General features: G+C 39.1%; 1 protein-coding gene across 2 annotated transcripts; it reads left to right on the forward strand.

Moving 5' to 3' along the window:
- The first annotated feature begins 924 nt into the window (after positions 1-924).
- On the forward strand, positions 925-19,516 carry LOC141905562 (lon protease homolog, mitochondrial-like). Of its 2 annotated transcripts, none has more exons than XM_074794470.1 (20): positions 925-1,537; positions 1,654-1,742; positions 2,212-2,331; positions 2,587-2,657; positions 3,109-3,362; positions 3,777-3,909; positions 4,027-4,085; positions 4,164-4,247; positions 4,328-4,459; positions 4,535-4,623; positions 4,734-4,872; positions 5,228-5,350; positions 5,455-5,510; positions 5,921-6,131; positions 6,922-7,038; positions 7,666-7,806; positions 7,916-8,081; positions 8,579-8,790; positions 9,223-9,387; positions 17,803-19,516. In XM_074794470.1, exons 1-20 carry the CDS (start codon positions 947-949, stop codon positions 17,965-17,967), a joined length of 3,117 nt encoding a protein of 1,038 aa, XP_074650571.1. In that variant the 5' UTR covers positions 925-946; the 3' UTR covers positions 17,968-19,516. The 2 variants fall into 2 exon arrangements, with proteins under 2 accessions (XP_074650571.1, XP_074650572.1); XM_074794471.1 differs by having other exon boundaries at positions 3,163-3,362.
- The last annotated feature ends 1,755 nt before the right edge of the window (positions 19,517-21,271 follow it).

The following is a 21,271-nucleotide window of genomic DNA, read 5'->3' on the forward strand; positions in this document are numbered from 1 at the left end:
CCAACGTTTTTTTTCCCATCTTAGAGCGGCACTTGAAGGCGATATAACTACTCAGGTCGGATTTTCTGAGCTTTTAGTCGGTTCCGACGAAGAAACGGCGCTACTGAAAGCCATCAAACAAAGTTTTCCGAACGCCCAACAGGTATTATGTCATCGACATTTGGAAGAAAACGTCCGGAGACACCTTCAACACAAGGTCGGGGCGAATGATAAAATAAAACACAATGTGATTAAATCTATATTTGGAAAAAACGGTATTTTAGATAGCGAAAGTGAATTTGATTTCGAGAACATGGTAATGAATATAAGAGAGAAGATCACGCGTGTAGTTCCAAATATTCTATCTTATTTTGAGAAACTCGTTCCAAAACTTAAAAACTATGTATTTGAACCAAAATTAAGAAACCATTGGATTCCTACGAATTGGACAAAATTGCGAGTCATTGAATCACGTTATTAAGATGGCGATAAACTGGAAAATTCAGAAAGTGCCCGACTTAATTACAAAGTTGCACGAGATCGTACGACTTCAGTATATTGACATGAGGCGAGCTTTACACGGCCAAGGAAATTACCAACTCGCCCCGAAATTGAGAAATTTTGCAGTCAGCCATGCAGTATGGGCAACAAAAACTAAAGATGAAATAACAAAACATTTTGAAAAATTCATGAAATATAAAACATTTATTTTGTAGATTGTATTTTGATCGGCTGTCAATAAATTTCAAAATTCGATTCGAGTTTTAATTCTTGATATTTATTCGGCTTTGGGAATGAAAATCTTCGGTTGGGAGGATTTTGGTCGGTATTGGACGGCTTTTGGTCGGTATCAGGCGGTTTTGGTCGGTATTGGACGGTTTTAGGCGGTATTGGACGGTTTTGGTCGGTGTTTAGGATTACCCACTTATTGCGATTCAAAATGGCGGCGCTCATTGGCGTTTGCGGCATGAGCAGTAGAAATATACCGAAAATAATCCGATTGCGGTCGAAACTGTGCGGATCTACCGTAAGATTAATCAGGCCTGCTAACAATTATTCGACAGGCCGAGTTTCAGCGTTCGGGAACGTTTCGCTGCTGAGAAATTGGCAGGCGAAATGTCTTACGCAATCGACCTCCTCGCTTGCCAGCGTGCGCTCGGAAATTCTAGAAAATACCCTATGCAGGCACGTATCCAGTTTATTTCACGAGGATCGGTATTCGAGAGCGTTATTAAAGAGAAATATTCCCATGCATTCGTCATATGCGTTGATGTGTTCTAGCTCATCCAGAAGTGGCGATGATGGAAAAAATCCGTCCTCCGGTGACGATGCAGCATCATCCTCTAGCAGCAGCAGCGGTGATGATGGATCCGATAATGATGACGATGCTGAAGTAATACATGACGCGACTGCTGCAGCTAAGAACACTCCTCAACAGTTTGTGAACCCGTCTCTAATGGCTCTGGCGACTATGACCGTGCCGGATATATTTCCCGTCGTTCCTGTTATCGCTATTTCCAGGAATCCTGTGTTTCCGAGATTCATAAAAATAATCGAGGTGCGTGAGAATTATTCTAATTATTTATCGCTGTAGCGTATTCGAAACCTCCCCCCTCTCAATAACTTTGCCTCAGCTAACCTTTTCAATGCCATATAAATCTCTTATCTTTTTAGGTATCAGACCCCGGATTGATGGATATTTTAAGACGTAAAGTCGGACTCAATCAGCCCTACGCCGGTGTTTTCCTCAAGAAAGACGATGGGTAAGACGATGAAATGGAAATTTTAAATCCAATGATTTGCCAATAAGAACTAGGCCCTAATAAGAACTTGTTTTTCTAAAAAAGTGAATTCAATAAGGTAATACCTCCTCTTCCTAGTAATCATCCAGAGGTTATGTGGATCGAATTATGTAAAACTTATTTCTGGGAAAAAGATATGATAATCTTTGTAATGTACATATGATTCATGTGAGAACTATGATACATTTGATATCTATAACATTTTGATGTGTGATATCCAACTAGCTCATCAAAAAAACAAGTCATGTCATGGTTATTGAAAATGCTAGATCAAATGTTCACTCATTGGAAACATCCCTGACCTTAATGCAGAAGCAGAAGTTGATATAACTATTCCGAGACATGGAATTGGACTTTGGGTTTCAATATAACAATAGGTGCAATGAGTTCATCATAAATTGATAACCATTTCAATATGATTTATATGTAGGAATGAAGCTGAAGTTGTGAGCACTTTGGATGATATTCACAATGTCGGAACGTTCGTACAAATTCATGAACTGCAAGATCTCGGCGATAAGCTAAGAATGATCGTAATGGGCCACCGCAGGTACGTATGTTTTATTCCGGTTTTCGGGTTGAGTAGAAAGATCTTTCTTTCTCAATTTTTATGGATACTATTATGGACTGTTGTTCTTGCTAACTATAGGCCTTTGATAAACAACTCTTAATCATTTGATTTTCTTTTTAAAATTATCTTTAATTCTAATTTGTTCTAATTGGTGCCAGTAAAATGTGTGCATTGTAATTGTATATAAATCTTGCTATTGATGATGGCTATTATTTTTCTGTAAACTTGTTTCAGAATTTCAATAAAAGGACTTTTACCGGCTGATGCTGCGGCCTCGGTAACCGAAGAAAAGGCTGAAGAAAAAGGTATCTTAATGAGTCATTCATGGAGGTAGTGGCACACACCAGATGGTGCAACAATACACTGGGATTCGTTCATTTTCAGTGAAATTTAAACTGAATTTCTAGGCTCCCGAATCCAAGTATTATCAATCAAGTCATCAGACGAATTGATATAACATTCACTCAAGTTTAAATAATGGATTTCCCTGAAAATCGATTTACTAATGAGAAAAGTTCTATTTGAATTTAACTGAAGTATAGAAGCAATTTAAGCACAGTAACCCAGTAATTACTAGCTAACCTAAATACTCACTTGCCACGGTAGCATTGCCGTTACCTCATTGGATAAACTCTTTGCATGGATATTTTTTGTCCCAGACTGAGAAAAATTCCGGGTTGAAAATTGATTCGCGTTGGTTCTGCAATATAACCCAGTCGGGGCTCGATGTCTTTTTGTTTTTATTACAAACTATAGTTGATAGAAGAGGCCGTAGAAAACGTTCAACATTAGCAATTTCTCTTTCCAAAGATTCGAAAACGACGGCGACCGGGAGACGGAGGATCGGTCGGAAAACTCCGCCCGTGGACGGCGAAACCGGGGAGGATGTTGTTGAAGAAGATGCTACGGATGAAGTTACCGAACCTCCTCTGCCTGTCATTGATAAAGTTTTGATGGCCGATACAGAAAATGTTGCTCATCTATCGTTTAAAAATACAGAAGAAGTGAAGGTATTAAGATGGACGCAGGCTGTAAAGCAGCCCTAATTTTCCTTTCCAAAGAGTGTTTTTCCTTGTAATTCCTAATTTCGGTGTAAGTTCTGGAACTGTCACCTATTAAGTAATTGATACCAATAACTGGAAATGCAACTAATTTTGAACATGAAGTATCAGAAAATGATACCTGAGGAGGATGTTGGAGGATGTTGTGAATCCAGCCATAGAAAATCCCTACTTTAAACCCTGCTGAGAATGAATTCGATCCCTACTTCCCCCTACTGTTTAACGGACCACTTGACAGCCTGTTAATAAGACTACATGTTTACTGTCAACTAGTGGCAATAGTTTCTCTAATGCTATTTCCAGTTGAATCTCATGGCCAATCTTTCATATTTCACTCTCAAAATGAAAATTTAATTTTTTCAGGCATTGACCGGTGAAGTAGTGAAGACCATTCGCGATATCATTCAAATGAATCCTCTCTACAGAGAGTCTGTTGCTCAAATGATACAAGGAGGTCAAAGAGTTATTGACAATCCTGTTTATCTTAGTGATTTAGGTAAATAAACTGAACAACACTTAGCTTATTGAATGCCTCAAGACAAAATATGGTTTTTAATAAGTTTACTTGTACTTAGCTTCATTTATGCATAGATACTTTATAATTTGTTGTCAGGAGCTGCTTTGACGAGTGGTGAATCTCATGAACTTCAAGCTGTCCTAGAAGAAATTAATGTAAGCACCCTGAATAACGGCCAAAACTTTGTTTGAAATATCAGGATAAGTGAAATTATTCGTTGGCATCTTTTTCAGATTCCGAAAAGGTTGATGCTTGCTTTGTCACTTTTAAAAAAGGAATATGAACTCAGTCGTTTGCAGCAGAAAATTGGAAAAGAAGTAAGCGATTGCATTTTGTTCTTGTATCGTCCATTTCCAAATAAGATAGATATCTACATGTATGACTTACAATATTTCAGGTTGAAGAAAAAGTAAAGCAACAACACAGAAAATACATGTTACAAGAACAATTGAAAGTGATCAAAAGAGAACTAGGTCTGGAAAAAGATGACAAAGACTCAATACAGGAAAAATTCAAAGAACGACTAAAGGTCAGAAATGAGCCCTAAACCCATTATCCATTCCAGGTCTGCCTTGAAATAATAAACAATTTTTTTATGTTATAGGAGTTGACAGTGCCTGAAGCAGTTATGGAAGTCATCGAAGAAGAACTAAATAAGTTATCATTCCTCGATAATCATTCGTCTGAATTCAAGTAAGTGTCGGTAAATCTAATAGATTTGATTTATTACATACCTCTAGTATACTGCATAAATGACTCAAAAGTCTGAATATCGGACTATATATCTGAATTGATGTTTTTAGTGTCACTCGGAACTATTTGGATTGGCTGACGAGTTTACCGTGGGGTAAATATAGCGAGGAGAATTTAGAAATCAAACGCGCTAAAGAAGTCCTAGAAGAGGATCACTATGGAATGGACGACGTGAAAAATCGAATTCTCGTGAGTTCACTTTTCATATCTAACAGGATCCCTACAATTCCTTGATTCCTTGAAAACTCCTTCTAAACCAAAAACGCTTTTCAAGGTCCTTGAATATCCTTGAATTCGAGCAAAACGCCAGAAAATCCTTGAAGACTTGAAAGTTTTTCGGTTTTAGGCCTAGTTATTATACACACAGATTCCACTGAATTAAATGGTTTCCTAAGATAAGCAGTACCGATTTCGGAGGAGTCTACAATAATTGAGATATGAGATAATTCAGATGCTCCTCGAAATTTGAATTTTTCTCCTTGGAAACTCCTTGAATATCAGAATCACTGTTTACATTTAATGGCGGAATATTTTTTGAATTCAGGAATTTATTGCAGTCAGCCAATTGAAAGGTTCAACGCAGGGTAAAATTTTATGTTTCTACGGACCGCCAGGCGTCGGCAAAACCAGTATTGCTAGGTCAATCGCCCGAGCTCTGAATCGACAGGTCAGTATACGAAGTATTAATATTTAGAAATTTTGTTTTCAAATTAAACTCTAAAATGACAAATTGACATCTAAAACCGATTTCAAATCAAAATTTTATTTCAGTATTACAGATTTAGCGTTGGAGGTATGACCGATGTTGCTGAAATTAAGGGTCATAGGTAAGTTGCGTCATTTTCTAATAAACTTTCCATAAAATGGTAAATATACCATTGGAATTCGAGAATATAAAAAACAAAATACACGAGAGACATAATACGATTGTTAAAGATTGAATGAATGATTGAATGAATATATTTTCTCAAATGTATAATACATAATAACATAGATATAATAATTAGTATACATGATTACTAGATCTACACATTCAAGCAGGATACCCCCAAGGCCTAATGGGCTGTACCTAATTGGGGGGATGCCCTGAAAATATATGTTTACCAAAATTCTATTCTTTGTCAATATTTGAACAGCCCGACTTACTATTTTGAAACACAATGGATTAGTTAACTTACCACTCGGCCCACGGGCTATTATATTGTTTTGAATTGAATCGTGGAATTTTGTTGTTTAGGCGTACATACGTAGGTGCAATGCCAGGAAAAGTGATTCAGTGTTTGAAAAAAACGAAAACGGAAAATCCATTGGTGCTGATCGATGAGGTCGACAAAATTGGTAAAGGTTACCAGGGCGACCCGTCTTCTGCGCTTCTCGAATTGTTGGACCCCGAACAAAATGCCAACTTCCTCGATCATTATTTAGATGTGCCTGTTGATTTATCGAAGGTAATTTTAACGTAGGAAAATACAGGTCCATTGAGGACGTCTTAGCTCTCTATATAGGGATACCATATAGGGCGAAAAATAACTAGGCAACTGACAGTGACAGTGTCAATCCTCTGACGGATTTACATCTCAAAGGTTTGAGATATTTTTCTTTACAAACAAGGTAAATGTTCCCCGTTCACTTTCCCCTCCGATATTTTCATCCTTGCTCGATAAGATAATACCCATTATGGACAGTCCTAGTCGTGATGGTCACTATGTTGATGACTAATCAAAATTACGACTTAGTCTTTGTAAATTGAATTAGAAATACAAATTGAGAAGACTTCAGTAATATGACGCTTAATCGAAACAATGAAAAAACCAAGTTTAAATTTTTAAACTTTTTAAATCTTTTGAATTTGTATATAGCTGTTTGAATCTTATTGTCTATTCTCCACGTCTGAGTCAGTACAGGGTGGGTTATTCTACTACAAAGTTCGCTTTCATTGTTTTTTGCATGTCAAGTGTTACTTTGATTACGTCCGCAACAAGCCAGTATACGATTGAGTCAAATCTCTGAAACATTGTTATATTCAGTAACATTGTGGCTCAATCTCATCATAATAGTGTTTCTTCAATGATTACCATCTATGCTGTTTATATAGTAACTTGTTTTGTTTCGTGTTAAAAATGCGATTTGCTTCTTGACTGAGGCATGCGTTGTCTTACGAAACCTCGTGACTCTGATAACATATATTATAATCTCATCCTAATTTCTCATACATTATTTCTATATTTTCTAAACTAGGTGCTGTTTATTTGTACTGCGAACGTTACTCACACGATTCCCGAACCGTTGAGAGATCGTATGGAGATGATAGATGTCTCTGGTTATGTCGCCGAAGAAAAAATCGCCATCGCACAGGTATTATTGATCTCTTAACTACGGACAACGATCGCTTAAATGATGAACGCGCGTCGATAATCTTTGTAGCTGAAGGTCAAAGTGGTCATTATTATACATTGGAAGATAGATTAGCGACTACCGTGTGGCTTTAATGATGCTTTACGTGGTTTTTAAAGAGTTTGGTTTATTTGCGTTGGACAGTGCTGCCAATACTCGGAAGTGTTGCACTGGTTTTGACTGAAATAACTTGAAGACTCTAAATCCAATGACTACTAGTTCTGAATCGACCTTTGCAGGCGTTTTAGTCGAGAAGCTAATGACATTTTCATCTGTGTTTTGCTGTTAAGTAGCTAGAACGGGTGACGTTAGTCGATGATCCTTGACATTTATCAGTCACGCATTTTCATTAATACAGTCACGCGTTGTCATTAATATAGCCTTTCAGTTCGTAAATCCAAATCTGATTACACCACAAAGAAGCTCATCTACCAGGGGTTTGTGTTGTCGTTTCGATCCTCTGCGAGTGAATGAATGGAAAGTATTGACTTTTCACAAATCCACTTACGTCGGTACAGCCCACGAATGAAAACGTGTTATCATAAGAAAATGTTTTCGAAAATCGTTTGTTTTTTCTTTGAATTCTAGCAATACCTGATACCGCAGGCGCAGAAAATGTCCGGCGTTTCTCCCCAACAGTTAACCATTGAACCGGATGCGCTGGCGAAATTAATCCGAGCCTACTGTCGGGAGAGCGGTGTGCGTAACCTGCAAAAACAAATCGAAAAGGTAAAATATGCCGAAACCCTGAATTATTTTGCAACTGTGGAATTTTCCACATTTTGCATCTGCTGCAGCCGCGTGTTTTTGCGGAAATTAATTCCACCGTTTTTTGTAGGTTTTCCGTAAAGCAGCTTTAAAACTAGTCAATAAAGATGCGGACGCGATCGCCGTCGAGGAATCCACTTTGACCAATTTCGTTGGAAAACCGATTTTCACATCCGACAGAATGTACGCGGAGACTCCGCCGGGCGTTGTCATGGGTCTCGCCTGGACGTCAATGGGTATGGTTCGAGATGTTTCTAACGCCTGTAGATGCAGTAGATAGATCTTTTTATGTGAAAATAGAAATTTAACTGATACACAGATTTAGAAGTCTGAAGAGCCCTTTGTGTGTGGAAGGCTCATCTTCCTCAGATGAACCTGATAAAGGAGCCCTATCAGTTTTGAAAACTATTCTACAGATAAAATAAGAGTAATTGAAGGCTGTTCCCCAGATATAGAGGAGCACTTACAGTATTGAAGGCTCTCACTCAGATATAGAGAAGCCTTTTCACTTTTGAGGGCTATTTCTCATATAGTGGGAACCCTTTCAGTAGTGAAGGCTCTTACTGGGATATAAAGGGCGCCCTTTCAGTTTTTGCTGGCTCTACCTCCAAGATCTGCGTTTAAGTGCCCTATATGATATTGATATTGTATATAATAATATTAAAGCAGTGAAGATATTGGAAATGTACATGGAAACGTTTTTAACGGCAGAATATGAAATTATTTGTTGTAGGTGGTTCAACGTTGTACATAGAAACAACGGCTAAACGTCGTCTGGACGCAGACTCTAAGGAAACCGGCGCAATGCAACTGACGGGTCACCTCGGCGACGTGATGAAAGAGAGCGCTCAGATAGCGTATACGTTTGCGCAATCGTTTTTAGGCGAAATCGATCCCGAAAACAAGTATTTCGAGAAAACTCATATACACCTACACGTTCCTGAGGTGAGATTCGGTTAATTTACCATCATATGAAAATTATGAATATTCATAGAATTGAAAGTGCTTCGCTGATGAAGTGAAGCAAATTGTAACCACTTGATCTAAAGATGATAATGATAATTTATTGAATGTAAAATCCATACAGAATTTGCTCATTGGCCATATACATGAAAAACGAGGGAAAATAATTTCTACCGGGTAGATGAATCAAAGCCTCGGTTTTAAGAATCAATTGGTGTACTTGATTTGATTGAGCTAGGTTTAAGTATTCCAGAGCCTTGGAGTCGAGTATGATATAGCTCTACGCCTGGCTGAGACTAGATTAGCGTGGGGGGTAGGGATTGATTGTGGTGCAAGACCGTTAAGTGATTCAACTATTAGTATTGATTGATAACTGACTTGGTTTAGTTATAGTTGTTTTATTGATTTATTTAGGGAGCCACGCCGAAGGATGGGCCAAGTGCGGGTTGTACGATCGTGTCGGCGCTTTTATCACTAGCGATGAACCAGTCGATTCGACAAGACGTTGCTATGACCGGTGAAATATCGCTGACTGGGAAGGTTCTACCAGTCGGTGGTATAAAGGAGAAAACTATCGCCGTAAGTCAATACGTTTCTCAATAATCCATCATCAAGATATCGAAATCGCTTTTTAAGACGATATTACTTACTCGGTCAACTGCTAAAATCTATTGGGAAAAACGTCTACATGTATTTCCTTGATCCTCAATTCAGCGGAACAGGTTGGCCACTGACCCGGAAAATTTGGGAAATCAGAAATATCTAGAAAAAAATCACGGGGAAAATTCTGGGAATCAGACAACTTTTGCAAAAAAACCTGGAACACATGTTTCTTTATCGATATGTGATTCATAAAAATTGACTAAATTGTAACAAAAATTCCTAGGATTCACGATATGCTCAGACGAAGTTTTTAAAATAATTTTCCATCAACAGCAGTTCTTCTGTTGCTATTTTTCTATTCATTAAGGCGTGGTCGGCGGGTATTTTTGGATGTACAATATCCTTCGCGATAACGCGTGCGATCATGTTCAGATAATTACATCTGGTTTGTGGAAAGAAAAATGTGTCTTTTACGCAAGATTATTTATACGCTTTGATCACCTTAGTTGGAACCATCATTATATTGATTACGGTACTTATCCAAACAACGACTTATGCTTAAGTGAATTGAATCGGAAATACTAATTGTGACTCAAAAAGCCATGATGTACCTTGCAGACCTGACTACCATTAAAATAGTAACTGTTTTTTTAAGAGCTTATGACCAAAATTATCAAAATCAAAATGTCCATTTTCAGTTAAACTACTATTTTTTTTATGTCAGATTATTGTGGATTATTATTATTACCATAAATGTTACAAGCAGTTCCTTAATTCAAATTTTATTTGACTTCTAACAAATCATCCTCGTAGCAATTTAGTCTTCATAATTCGGTCATTAAATCTCTTTAAATTGAAATGGATGAATTGCGTCGTCAGCCTCACTGAAATTATCGGTAATATTGTCGATATCCTTTTTCGCCGAAGGCAGCTCAAGCCCGCCGACGCATGATTGCTAATTAAGATGCCCGCTTTCAGATGTTGAATGAATATTAATTGAGCGTCTCTTCGGACGCAGATGGACTGATTCTCAGCGCGCGCGCCGTGAGAGAGACAGAAAGACGGTTCGTCGATACCCGGGGTGTCATCGAGGGACACAATCTCGTGTGGTCTATTTCGTGTAGTATTACCGGCGTGCTTGATATATATCAGAGCACTTGTATTTGTTTCCGATTTACCGGTATCGGGTTTTACTGCCACTCGAGCGGCGAATTCAGTCGTCGACGAGTGGAATTCCGTTTAGTAAGAATTACGCGACGAACGGCCGCGAATAGAGAGCGCGAGCGCGATCGTGTATTTCGGATCCAAATTGATGATTGTAGTCGCTATCAATCCTTGTCATAAATGGCTGGTTTTTCTCAGAATAATCCAACGCTGAAAATGATAAACGTTCTTTCATGGTACCCGATCGAGTAATTTTGCTCGATAGTATTTTTTCCGCGCCACGCGAAACTTTAACTCGCGATTTTCGCGATATGTCATAAGCGAGTTTTCGGTTTATCTCGTTCGGTGGTTTTGCCGTGTTTTGTGAGGTGTCTATTCTTATGCCGAATATTGCGAATATCAATTTTCCGTAATCCCCGTAGTTTGATGCGAATGTCACTATTGTTCGTCGAACGATATTACCCGAGATGGCTTAGTACCTTCTCTATCAATTCTCAGTCGAGAATCTTTGAAGCCATTGTTCGCTTACCGATGCGGAATATGACGAGCGCCAATTGCCACGCCACGAGGGAGAGGAGAGAAAAAAGTGAATCTAGTCACAAATTATCAAGTCTTCGATTTGATAAGCGATGTAGTCATTGAGAAGGGTTATGAACTCGTAGGGCTGAGGGTCTGGTTCCGGGAGATAGTCAATACACTCCATTCCAGGCTCTACAGTTAATAGATATAATTTCTCCATTGATCCCGTCTATGTCAAACTCGTCAAGGACTGACCGTATTGAACTCGGCCTGGTTTTATCCGATTAATTCTATCGCGGCTGGTCGCTCTAGTTTCCGGCTTGCCTTCCTAAATCGTTAAGGCTCATTTTGGCTATTCAACAATCTTTGGTTTCAGCAGTTATTTTATTTGCTGTTTAGTGGTACAGATACTCGGATATTTGAATTAGACCATCAACATCCAGTTGACCTAAGCCTTCTTATATCAAGAAATCATCGCCCTCTTTTAATTAGAAATGTAAATAATGCAATCGAGTGAACTCGGTCTGACTTCCACGACAGTAGAATGATGGTAACCGACAGTGTCATATTCGTTATGATTGTTAGCTCACCATACTCGGAAAGTCAGATGTCGTAGACAGTAGTTGGAGAATTAATTCAGTATTATGTACCATCATTTATCTGTCAGATCATCATTCCCTGTTTGTCTACCAATTCACTGAACAGGTTCCTTGTTATAATGTAATTAAACCTACGGGTATTTTCTACATCACCCTGGCAATGTCAACAACATCTTTGACATTTCCTTCCTTCAGAATGAATTCAGAATGATGATGATAATGATAAGCTTTAGGCGATTGAACTGCTGCAACCATGAGCATTCTTATGTTTGATTTAAGCGTCATTTTCATTAAGTTTGAATGTTCGTCGAACTATCATAATTCAATCTTATCATATTTCGTTCATGGCTGTCTATAGCAGCAGTCGTCTGTCGTAACCCGGAGACTGTCGTGTGGAAATGCTAATTTCTCTGATACCCGCCGTCTGCGGTCGAGGGTGATCTTAATTGTACCGAATATCTTCGGTATCAAACATTCAATCAGTGTTTTAGTTTCTGATGAACAGCTGCAGTATATATTCAGCATAGCATCCGCGTTATATCAGGCGACCAGAATTCCGAAGCTGATTTCTCTGCCACGTCGTATCTCAGTTTGTGTCCCCGCCTCGAAGGCATAAATATCTCTGGTATGCGCTTCTCCTTTCTTGTTCATTACTGTCATTTTCGTCGAGTGAAGTGGTCTCTCTGCGTTAAAGAATTCGGGATCATTGCCCGGTCAACGTTATCAATATTTGCCGCAATCACGCAGAGATGAATTGGCCCAACCCAAATTGGCATGGATTAGGACCGAGTCAAATTTCACACGCATCACCCAATACTAAGCAATGCTAGAATAAAATGAAGTCAGTCACTTAAGGAACAGCTGCAATTTACATGTAATAATTTGTCCCGCGCTATAATTTGGCTTGGCCCTGGTGCAATGATTTTGACCAAAAATGCTCGTGTGATCGCGACTCTAGTGTGTTCTAGTGTGTCTGTTGGTATTGCTTGCAAGAACAAACTCTGTATCAATGCAATGAATTTCTTTGACTTAATTTATTAAAAATGATCCTATTCGGAGGTTGGTTTAATAACTGAAGTGTTATGTCTTTGGCCAAAAAAATGATTGAATTATTTAGACGTGTTGTTGTGAGATTGGTTATAGAACTGACTATTATACCAGAGTTGAGGCTGGTCTCCAGAGATCTTCTATAATCGATGAAATCTAAATCACAGTACACAGCCGAGCCCTAGTAGGTGCTCATTGTTTTTCCTGTTCGTTTGTTTTGACTGGGAAATTGGCAGGAGATCGAATCGCGATCGATACACGAGAATTCGCCGACTCGAAAAATGATTGAAATAGATACCGCTTCACGCGGGAATTCCTAACGCTGCGGAGGACGATATGAAACGACGTCGAAATCGAAGATATTCCGTCTCAAAGCGTCCCCGCGGGATTCTGAGGTTCGTGTGTATATTTTCAATTCGTGTCAGTCATTATTTCGCGGACCTCGGCGATGGTTGCTCCCGCAGGAATCTGCTGGTTTTAGTTTGGATAGATTGGCTACGATAACTAATTCCACGTGTGTCAGTGTTTGTCGAGGACGACGTCGTATCATGCTCTCAGGGCAGGGAGGGTTATGGTCTGGTTGGCAGTCATCTATATATACATATATTTATATATATGTTTATTAGCTGGTATCATTTAAATGATGACAAGTTTATAGGCAGCACATAAATGTCAAGTCGCTGCATCGCAAATAAATAATCTCGGGATAATAAATAATTTTCGGGATTTTTACCATTTTAGAACTGTTTTATGAGAAATTGCGATTTAAAAGTTTTTTCCAAAACTGTTTATCAGAACAGAACTTCTGATTATATCAAAATCTGGACTAATTTGTTTCAGATCAAGTGGCTTTTTGGCCGATAATTGGGCCCTCAAACAGGCTGACTGAGACCACAAACAAGAAAAGCTTGCCTATAATACTCAACATTTTTACCGATATTCTTAAATTGATAATCGCAGATTGCGATTCACAGTGGACAAAGTGTAAGATGTTGTTATCTCTGGCTGATTACTCGGTGAGCAGAGAAGACTTTTGTGTCGATTTCCGCCGTGCCTCGGGAACTGAATTTTCAATCTAATCCGAGCGTTGATAACGATTTGAAAGAAAATCCGATTACATCCGGCAAATGATTTTTGCCGTATAAGTTTCCTTACGGCGTTCGTCTGATCCTCCTCGGTGATCGATGTTGATGGGTATTTTGTTTTTTGCCCAAGAGTCACAAGCTCTGTCTCGATAAACGAAAAGACTGATAGAACTTTGAAAGTTAACTGAATTTATTTGAAGAACAAGCTTTCGCTACTCAGAGGCTGATTTAGACGGGAGCACAAGGAGCTCGTGCCCCGTCGCAATTTTTCCTGCGCCCTTTTGAAAATACAGTGGCAATACTTTTCAGGGCACTTTTTTCCACTCGCCACTAATGACGGCAGTCCACAGCGCTAGATTTAGCTTATATCAAAGACAGTATTATCTGTCTTTTCATTTACTGATTCAACACCAGGTAAACGCAACTCCTCCACAACTCTTGTGCTCTAATGATACTTCTACTTTTATCGAGGGAATATTTCACAGGCTACAATCGCGCGTATTTCTTCTTGGTTGCGTCAGTATCCGTCACAGCCCGACGAAAGCTAGCCTTTATAGGAACGAACGCTGATATATGTCAAGGTGGCTAAAATCATTTCCAGTGAAGTGATATCCTTTTCTGAATGATCAAAAGTAACTGAGGAGCCAGTTCTTTTATGATACGGTTGAAATACTAGAAATGAACTGATAACCCGTGGATTATTAGGTTATTACTTAAATCAGATCCAGTTTGTTTTTCATATTCTCCAAATCAATTGCCAACGATACGGTGAGAGCCCTTTTGACGATGAATTATTCAGCGCGATACATATATTTTATTTCACCCATTGAGAAATAAGAACCTCACCATGCCCACCTCCCAGCCGCATTGTGTAGAGCGAAATTGTGAGCTTATATTCTTTTTCTTAACGGCTGTTATTTGCATCAGCGCAACCGCCAACGTCCCCTAGATACGTAGTTAACGGGTGTTTTATAGCCTCACTCGTCTTCACCGGTGGTAAATTGATCACCTGATTTTTGCTCGTATAGGAAGGTTAAACGCCGCCGCTGCGTGACGTATTTTTGCATTTTGCGGGCGCAGTGTTTGTTTGACGAGAAGAAATGCTCGGCGATTATCGGCGATGCTCGAGGAGTTTTTGTCACCGAGTGGAACGTAGTTTTAAAAATGTTTCACGGAAAGTAGCTTCGAATATGGTGCTTTTTTGCTGTATTTTCAGATGCCACAAATGAGATCAGTGAAACTCACTGGTGGGTATCTCTAGCTGTTTACCTGGGGAAATTTGATATGCGAGCTGCTTCCCACTCGGGAGTTATCTGTCAAACCAGGTATTCAATTTCTCTTATGTGGAGAGAAAAATGAAATGTGTCTTCCGAGGGTTCTCGCTGGTGTCCTAGAGTTGAACGCTCTAACAACCTATCTACATAATAGACAGTAAGGTTCCCCCTACAGTGACTCGTACTTGGCAGGAGTCATCTTAAATGCCTAGCTAGTGCGTCTCCTTGGTAAAGTAAAGTTCAGAAGAAGAGTGTCTTGCGAATGGATGTTCAGTGAAATGTCCACATTGGTTTTCGGTCTAACATTTTCACACTGAAAATCCTTTTCACTCAGACTCAGAAATTCACCTACAATCATTCAAATCAGATTTTGAATAATTGCAGACGTCGAATATGACATTGTTGTCGTTTATCGCAACTTCCGAGAAACTTATCTCAATCGCTTCAGTAGCGATCTTTCTATTTCGTAACGATTCAGAAAATCGATGGACTTGGTGAGCGAGCTGTAGGGATGAGACATGTAGTTTTCAGTGTCAATTCACTGCGTCATTGCTCTTATACGCATGGACAGAATACGTAGTGATATGAAGCCCATGTTCACCGCGGAGTAAGCCTTTCAACCAGTTACATGACTTTTTAAAGAATGCCGATATAATCTATTGCCACATCTAGTTTACTAAACCGTGAAGATTTTCTCCAATACACTTCTGCAGATATTTGAACGAGTTAAAGAGATGAATCTTACATTTCTATTTGATCAATCATGTGTACTTTTTTCTTGCTTTCCATTTAGTTTTTTGTTTTCTGACTGTGCTGCATAGGGTATGTATCATAATGATAATCCATCTTATAAATGTCTTTTAAATCAGTGACATCTTTCTATTTAGTTTTTTTTTGGGACAGCGCAGCATGTGTATCATTATCATCTTCTAAATTATTGACATCATTTGTAAACAAGTTAAAGAGATGAGTCTAACATTTCTATTTGATCTATCGTGTCCATTTTTTTCATCCATCCAGTTCCTTGGTTTTTTGCCAGCGCTGCATATTCATCATAATGATGATCTGTATCATAAACGTCTTCTAAATCATTGACATCTTTTGTACACGTATATCGTTGATTTTTATTCGTAGATTATTTTCCGTGTGTACGCGGACAATCTATTTCTCCTGAATCTCGTGGGATGAACTATTATATTTATTCACCGTGTTCCATACGGCTCCTCGGGAATATCGTCGTTGATTGGTGTCATTTTAATTCTGATTGATCTCATCCTCGGAAATGGAAAATCATAGGCTGCCCCGCTTAACTGCAATAATTTCGCGTCCGAAGAATTTCGCGGAGATACATACACGAGATGAATTCTGCCGTCGTGTTTTTTCCGGTGAAGCGAGCGCGCCGCCGCAGCCGAGTAAATTTAATCCGAAATCGACTGATGAAGAAAAAGGAAATGGGCTGCACTTCATCCATCAATCGCGGGTTAATATCGCGTCCATTAAATAGGCTTATACGCCGTAACCGCACGAAGGCTCTCGTAGCAAAGTGTCCACATTAGAGAACGCGACTTTTTATTAGCTTTGTTCGTGACTATGCGCCTAAAGATGGACGACGCTTTTACTGTTCAGTCATTTATCATCTTTCCACCTTCGCCAAGACCATGTGGACATATGTGTGTTAGGTGCCATTGACATATCAGGTTCTCTCCTCTTTCTCTCTATCCTTTCCTCTCTCCTCTCTTCTCTCTCTACTCTCACTCCTCTTCTCCCTCCTTCTCCTTCGCGTGTCTTACTTGCCATTATTATTAGTTACCAACTATTATGAAATCAGCTTAGTAGGAAGTAAAGTAAATTAGGAAGCTCGTATCAAAATTTTGCACGCTTGTATTTCCTTCGAGAGCGCAACAGTCTCAAATAACAGCAGGATGTTGCAACGATTGTTTAGGGATGGTGACATTGGTTGGCGCGATGTGTGATTTTTATCGTGACTCGTACGAGCGAGTGCAAGCGTCACTCGTCTGCATCATACGTGATAAACCTCTGCACACGCGAACAATACTTATTTATTATCGAGCCGCGTTTTTAATTAACGCTTGACTTTATTCCGGATGAAATATCACGGGAAACCGACCCCAGAAGCTTTTATTCGACTGATTGGATTAGACCCCGGTCGGGTCTTTGATGGCGCGCGTTATAATTGACACAAACGCCGCGAGGCAAAAACTTCTCCCACATCTTTCTTGGATTCATTTTGTTTCGTCGTTTTATTTCAATCTTGAAGCCAATAACAAGAATCTTTCGGTTTTGAGAAGAAAAAAAAATAGAAGCCCGTGATATTTTTGCGTTATTTTTTGCTATCGGCATTATTTATTGAATCACTTTGTAATAAACTCTCGTCGCCAAATGCGGGTTATTTCAAATTAATGTTTTTTTCTACAAGGTCTGAAGTATGTTTTTTTAAATAAACGCGTTCATCTTAAAATATCTGATATTCATTTCGAGATAGCAGATAAAAGGTTTTCGTCGATTTTAAACTCACTTTCGCATTCTACCTACGCACCAATTGTTGATTAATTGCCCCGAAGCGTAACTAATTGGTCTCGATGTAAAAGCAGTCCTTTTTTTGGTGCTCGGAAAAAGGTTGTTTTTTTGTACACTTCGTTAATTAGTGTTCTGTAACTCTTCTTTTCTTTTGCATGTTCGTAGGCGAAACGCGTCGGAGTGAATTGTATCGTACTGCCGGAGGAGAATCGCAAGGATTACTCGGATCTGCCAGCATTTATAACAGACGGACTCGAAGTGCATTTCGTCAGTCAATACATCGATGTTTTTCCCATTATTCTGAAGGCGAAGACGACGAAGCAGACCTAATAAGCTCGCGACGGTAAAAGATGCCGGTAGCGAAATATAGTCTTTTTGATGCAGTGAATGACTCCATACAGAATGTAAATTCGGCATCCCCCTATAGAAAAATATATTTTATATTTTGCTGCGTAGAAGAATGTTACAACTAGCATTTTGTGATTGATTATTGATAAGAATTTAGACGAGCTGTATTCTAACCATCAGAATTATGGTTTTTTTGTCCACTTAAAGAGTCTAGATTCAGGTAGGCTCAGAATTCCCAAGTTTGTGAACGAAGTTCTTCGTTGTGGTTAATTTGATTATGCACCCACTTAATTCACAGTTATGAGTTTGATTTGACCAAGAAGACAGTCCAAAGTGGGCTAAAATTCGATGAATGTATAAAAATAGTTTTGGATTTCACGGCCAAATTTAACTATATGATCCGTACGGGACTGTGAAATTGAAATGAATTGTTTCTCTCCAGGAAGCCAGTTCCACAGACCACCGGGCCATTCATAATGCAGGCAGTTGCCCTCAGAAATTTTGGAAAAATGTCCTCTTTGCTATTATTAATGTTATATCTAATAGAAATCTAATATAGGATCATTCATTTGGCACTGACAAGTATTCTATTATAAGCCTTACAACGTTTTTGTTGAGGCATATAAAAAAATCATTATATCGGTTTTTTAATTTGGATAACTGCCCTTTTTGGGTTTTCTCTGCCCCAACATTCAAATGCTGGATTCGGTCCTGGACGGAAGTTGAATATTTAGATACAAACTGAAAACTGATTTTGAAAACTGATTTTACCAACACAACTGAGAAACCAACCCAATCAAATATATTTCTATGAAATTATTGGTCACTATCTCAGATTGCGGGTTTGGACTGTGTAATTTGATATGCGAGATTGGCCTGGTTGATTCCGGTCTGGAATACATGTAATAATGATATTATGTCTAGAAAGCGATCAATCTTGTTCATTCATGTATTATTTCAATCCATCAAATCTAGTGGGTATATGTCGCATTACTAGTTGTCGCCGAGTCAGGTTGTAGGTATACGCGTAAGATTAATGTAAATACAAATCTATCAATTCCTTTTTACGGCTGGCTCCAATACTATACCAATATCGATAAACGAAGAAAATGTTGATTAGTCAACGTAATCGGTTATGATTTATGATGAGTAACGCAACACTATTCGATTGAATTGAAAAATGTCGAAATATTCGAAAAAATGATTTACAGAAATTTGTCGATACGAATTTGCAGGTTACTGCTGAGATAAACAGCTCCATAGGCTATTATTCCAAAAATGTGTTTAAGAAATTCGGCACTATGTTTGATCCGGTTTTCATAGGATCAATGTAAAGATACCTGTATAACTGTTAATGATTCTGTTAGAAAAACTGGTTACTATCTTAGATGGAGAGATATCTCTTTTTAGATAGCTGTGCTAGATATTGGACACGCAGGAAACAATTATGTCAGAAATTATTGTGATGTGTTTTTAATTTAGCTATATTTATTGATACGATGACATTGGATGAAAATAAACTCCATTTCTAAGAAAGTGAATATATCAATGTCGTTGTTCTAGATTTCTTCGGAACTGCTATCCACAGACAGGCACACCTGTGGAACTCTCACCACTCGCCCTCCGACCCGTATATCGTTTACAGTGATTACCTTGGAGAAAGCTAAAACTGGCGGAAGTAATCAGAGGAAATCTCACAGTTTCACTTCGATTATCCGAGTCAAATGTGGAGATTCATTGGACGGGTTTCTCCGGCAAAGATAGCGGCTAATTTCGTAAATAGATTTTTATTAATTTTCCAATCGATTTGCCGCCGAGACTGCTGCCGGAGTCGCCCGTTTAGACAGATAATCATTACCGGGAAGATATCGAGAAGGCAGTTCGAAAAATAAACCAAGGTGTATTTAGAAAAATGTGTTTAATCGGATTTTAACTAATTACTAAAGGAGCATTTGGGTGATAATTTCATACAAGGATAGGGGTGAACTGGTCCGTCCCCTTCAATATTCGAATGTGCCCTCCAAAAAGTCTGGAATTCTTTTCGCAAAGAAAATTTCAAGAAGACAAAAAGTAAATCCAGTTAATTTGCTCCGTCAGTGGCCAGAAAAGCCCACTTTTGTTCTGCAATTTCCTACGGTAGGCCATCAAAACCCCCTCAAATGCTTTGATGGCAGCCCTCGCATTGCCAAATCTGCCCTTTTCAAATTAAGTTCCCTTTTCAATTTGCGGGTACACCCCCTTCGAAGAATCCTAGTCTTAGATAATTTGCATCACTTGACGCGTGTTCAATATTCACTCACTCTATGGTTGATCACAAACAACGGTTGAACATGAAAGTTGTTGACGCCTTCAGTTTCTCAGAACACAGCGAGCGCGACCTTCACTTAATTATCAAACTCGCTGTAATTACAAACGGAGATTGTACTCTTCTTTTCATCTGCCAATCTACGAGGAATTACACTCAGACACTCTCTCTTCGGATGAACAATTACCAAGTAATTTACCTAACACTAACATTACATTACCTTCGGAAAAATGTGGAATGTGTTCGTTTCGCGTCTGTTTACAAAATAAGCAAAATCCGCTCGGAGTAGTTTTACAAACCGATGTTATAATACCATATTACTTAGCGCACTGTGGCGACATGGGATCGGCACTGAGGTGGTGCATTAGAATCAGTTAGCAGTAAAGATCCCTGATTGGGTCGGGGCTATCAGAATATAGCGACTGGGATCGATATTGGGTCGGGGCTATTAGAATGTGTGGCGACTTGGATCGGTATTGGGTCGGGGCTATTAAAATCTAGCGACTGGGATCGGTATTGGGTCGGGGCTATTAGAATCTAGCGACTGGGATCGATATTGGGTCGGTGCTATTAGAATCTAGCGACTGGGAGCGGTATTGGGTCTGGGCTATTAGAATGTGGCGACTGGGATCGGTATTGGGTCGGAGCTATTAAAATCTAGCGACTGGGGTCGGTATTGGGTCGGGGCTATTAGAATTTGGCGACTGAGATCGGTATTGGGTCGGGGCTATTAGAATGTGGATGTGAAATCATTAGTCGGATTGATTCATTGATGATTCGATTAATCGCTGAAGAGATGTTTCGCTCGCAAATTCACTAATGCAATTAGAGGTTAAATGTACAATTTACTATTGACCGTATCAAGTATTGTATCGATCATGTACATCAGTGATCCATGGGTTTCGGGGTCGTGTAGCACGATGACCACTGTTCGTATAGCCGGAATACGATCAGAAACGAATATACCTTATATCCTGAACC

This window comes from Tubulanus polymorphus, chromosome 5 (assembly GCF_964204645.1).
Source record: "Tubulanus polymorphus chromosome 5, tnTubPoly1.2, whole genome shotgun sequence".
NCBI classification, from domain to species: Eukaryota; Metazoa; Nemertea; class Palaeonemertea; order Tubulaniformes; family Tubulanidae; genus Tubulanus; species Tubulanus polymorphus.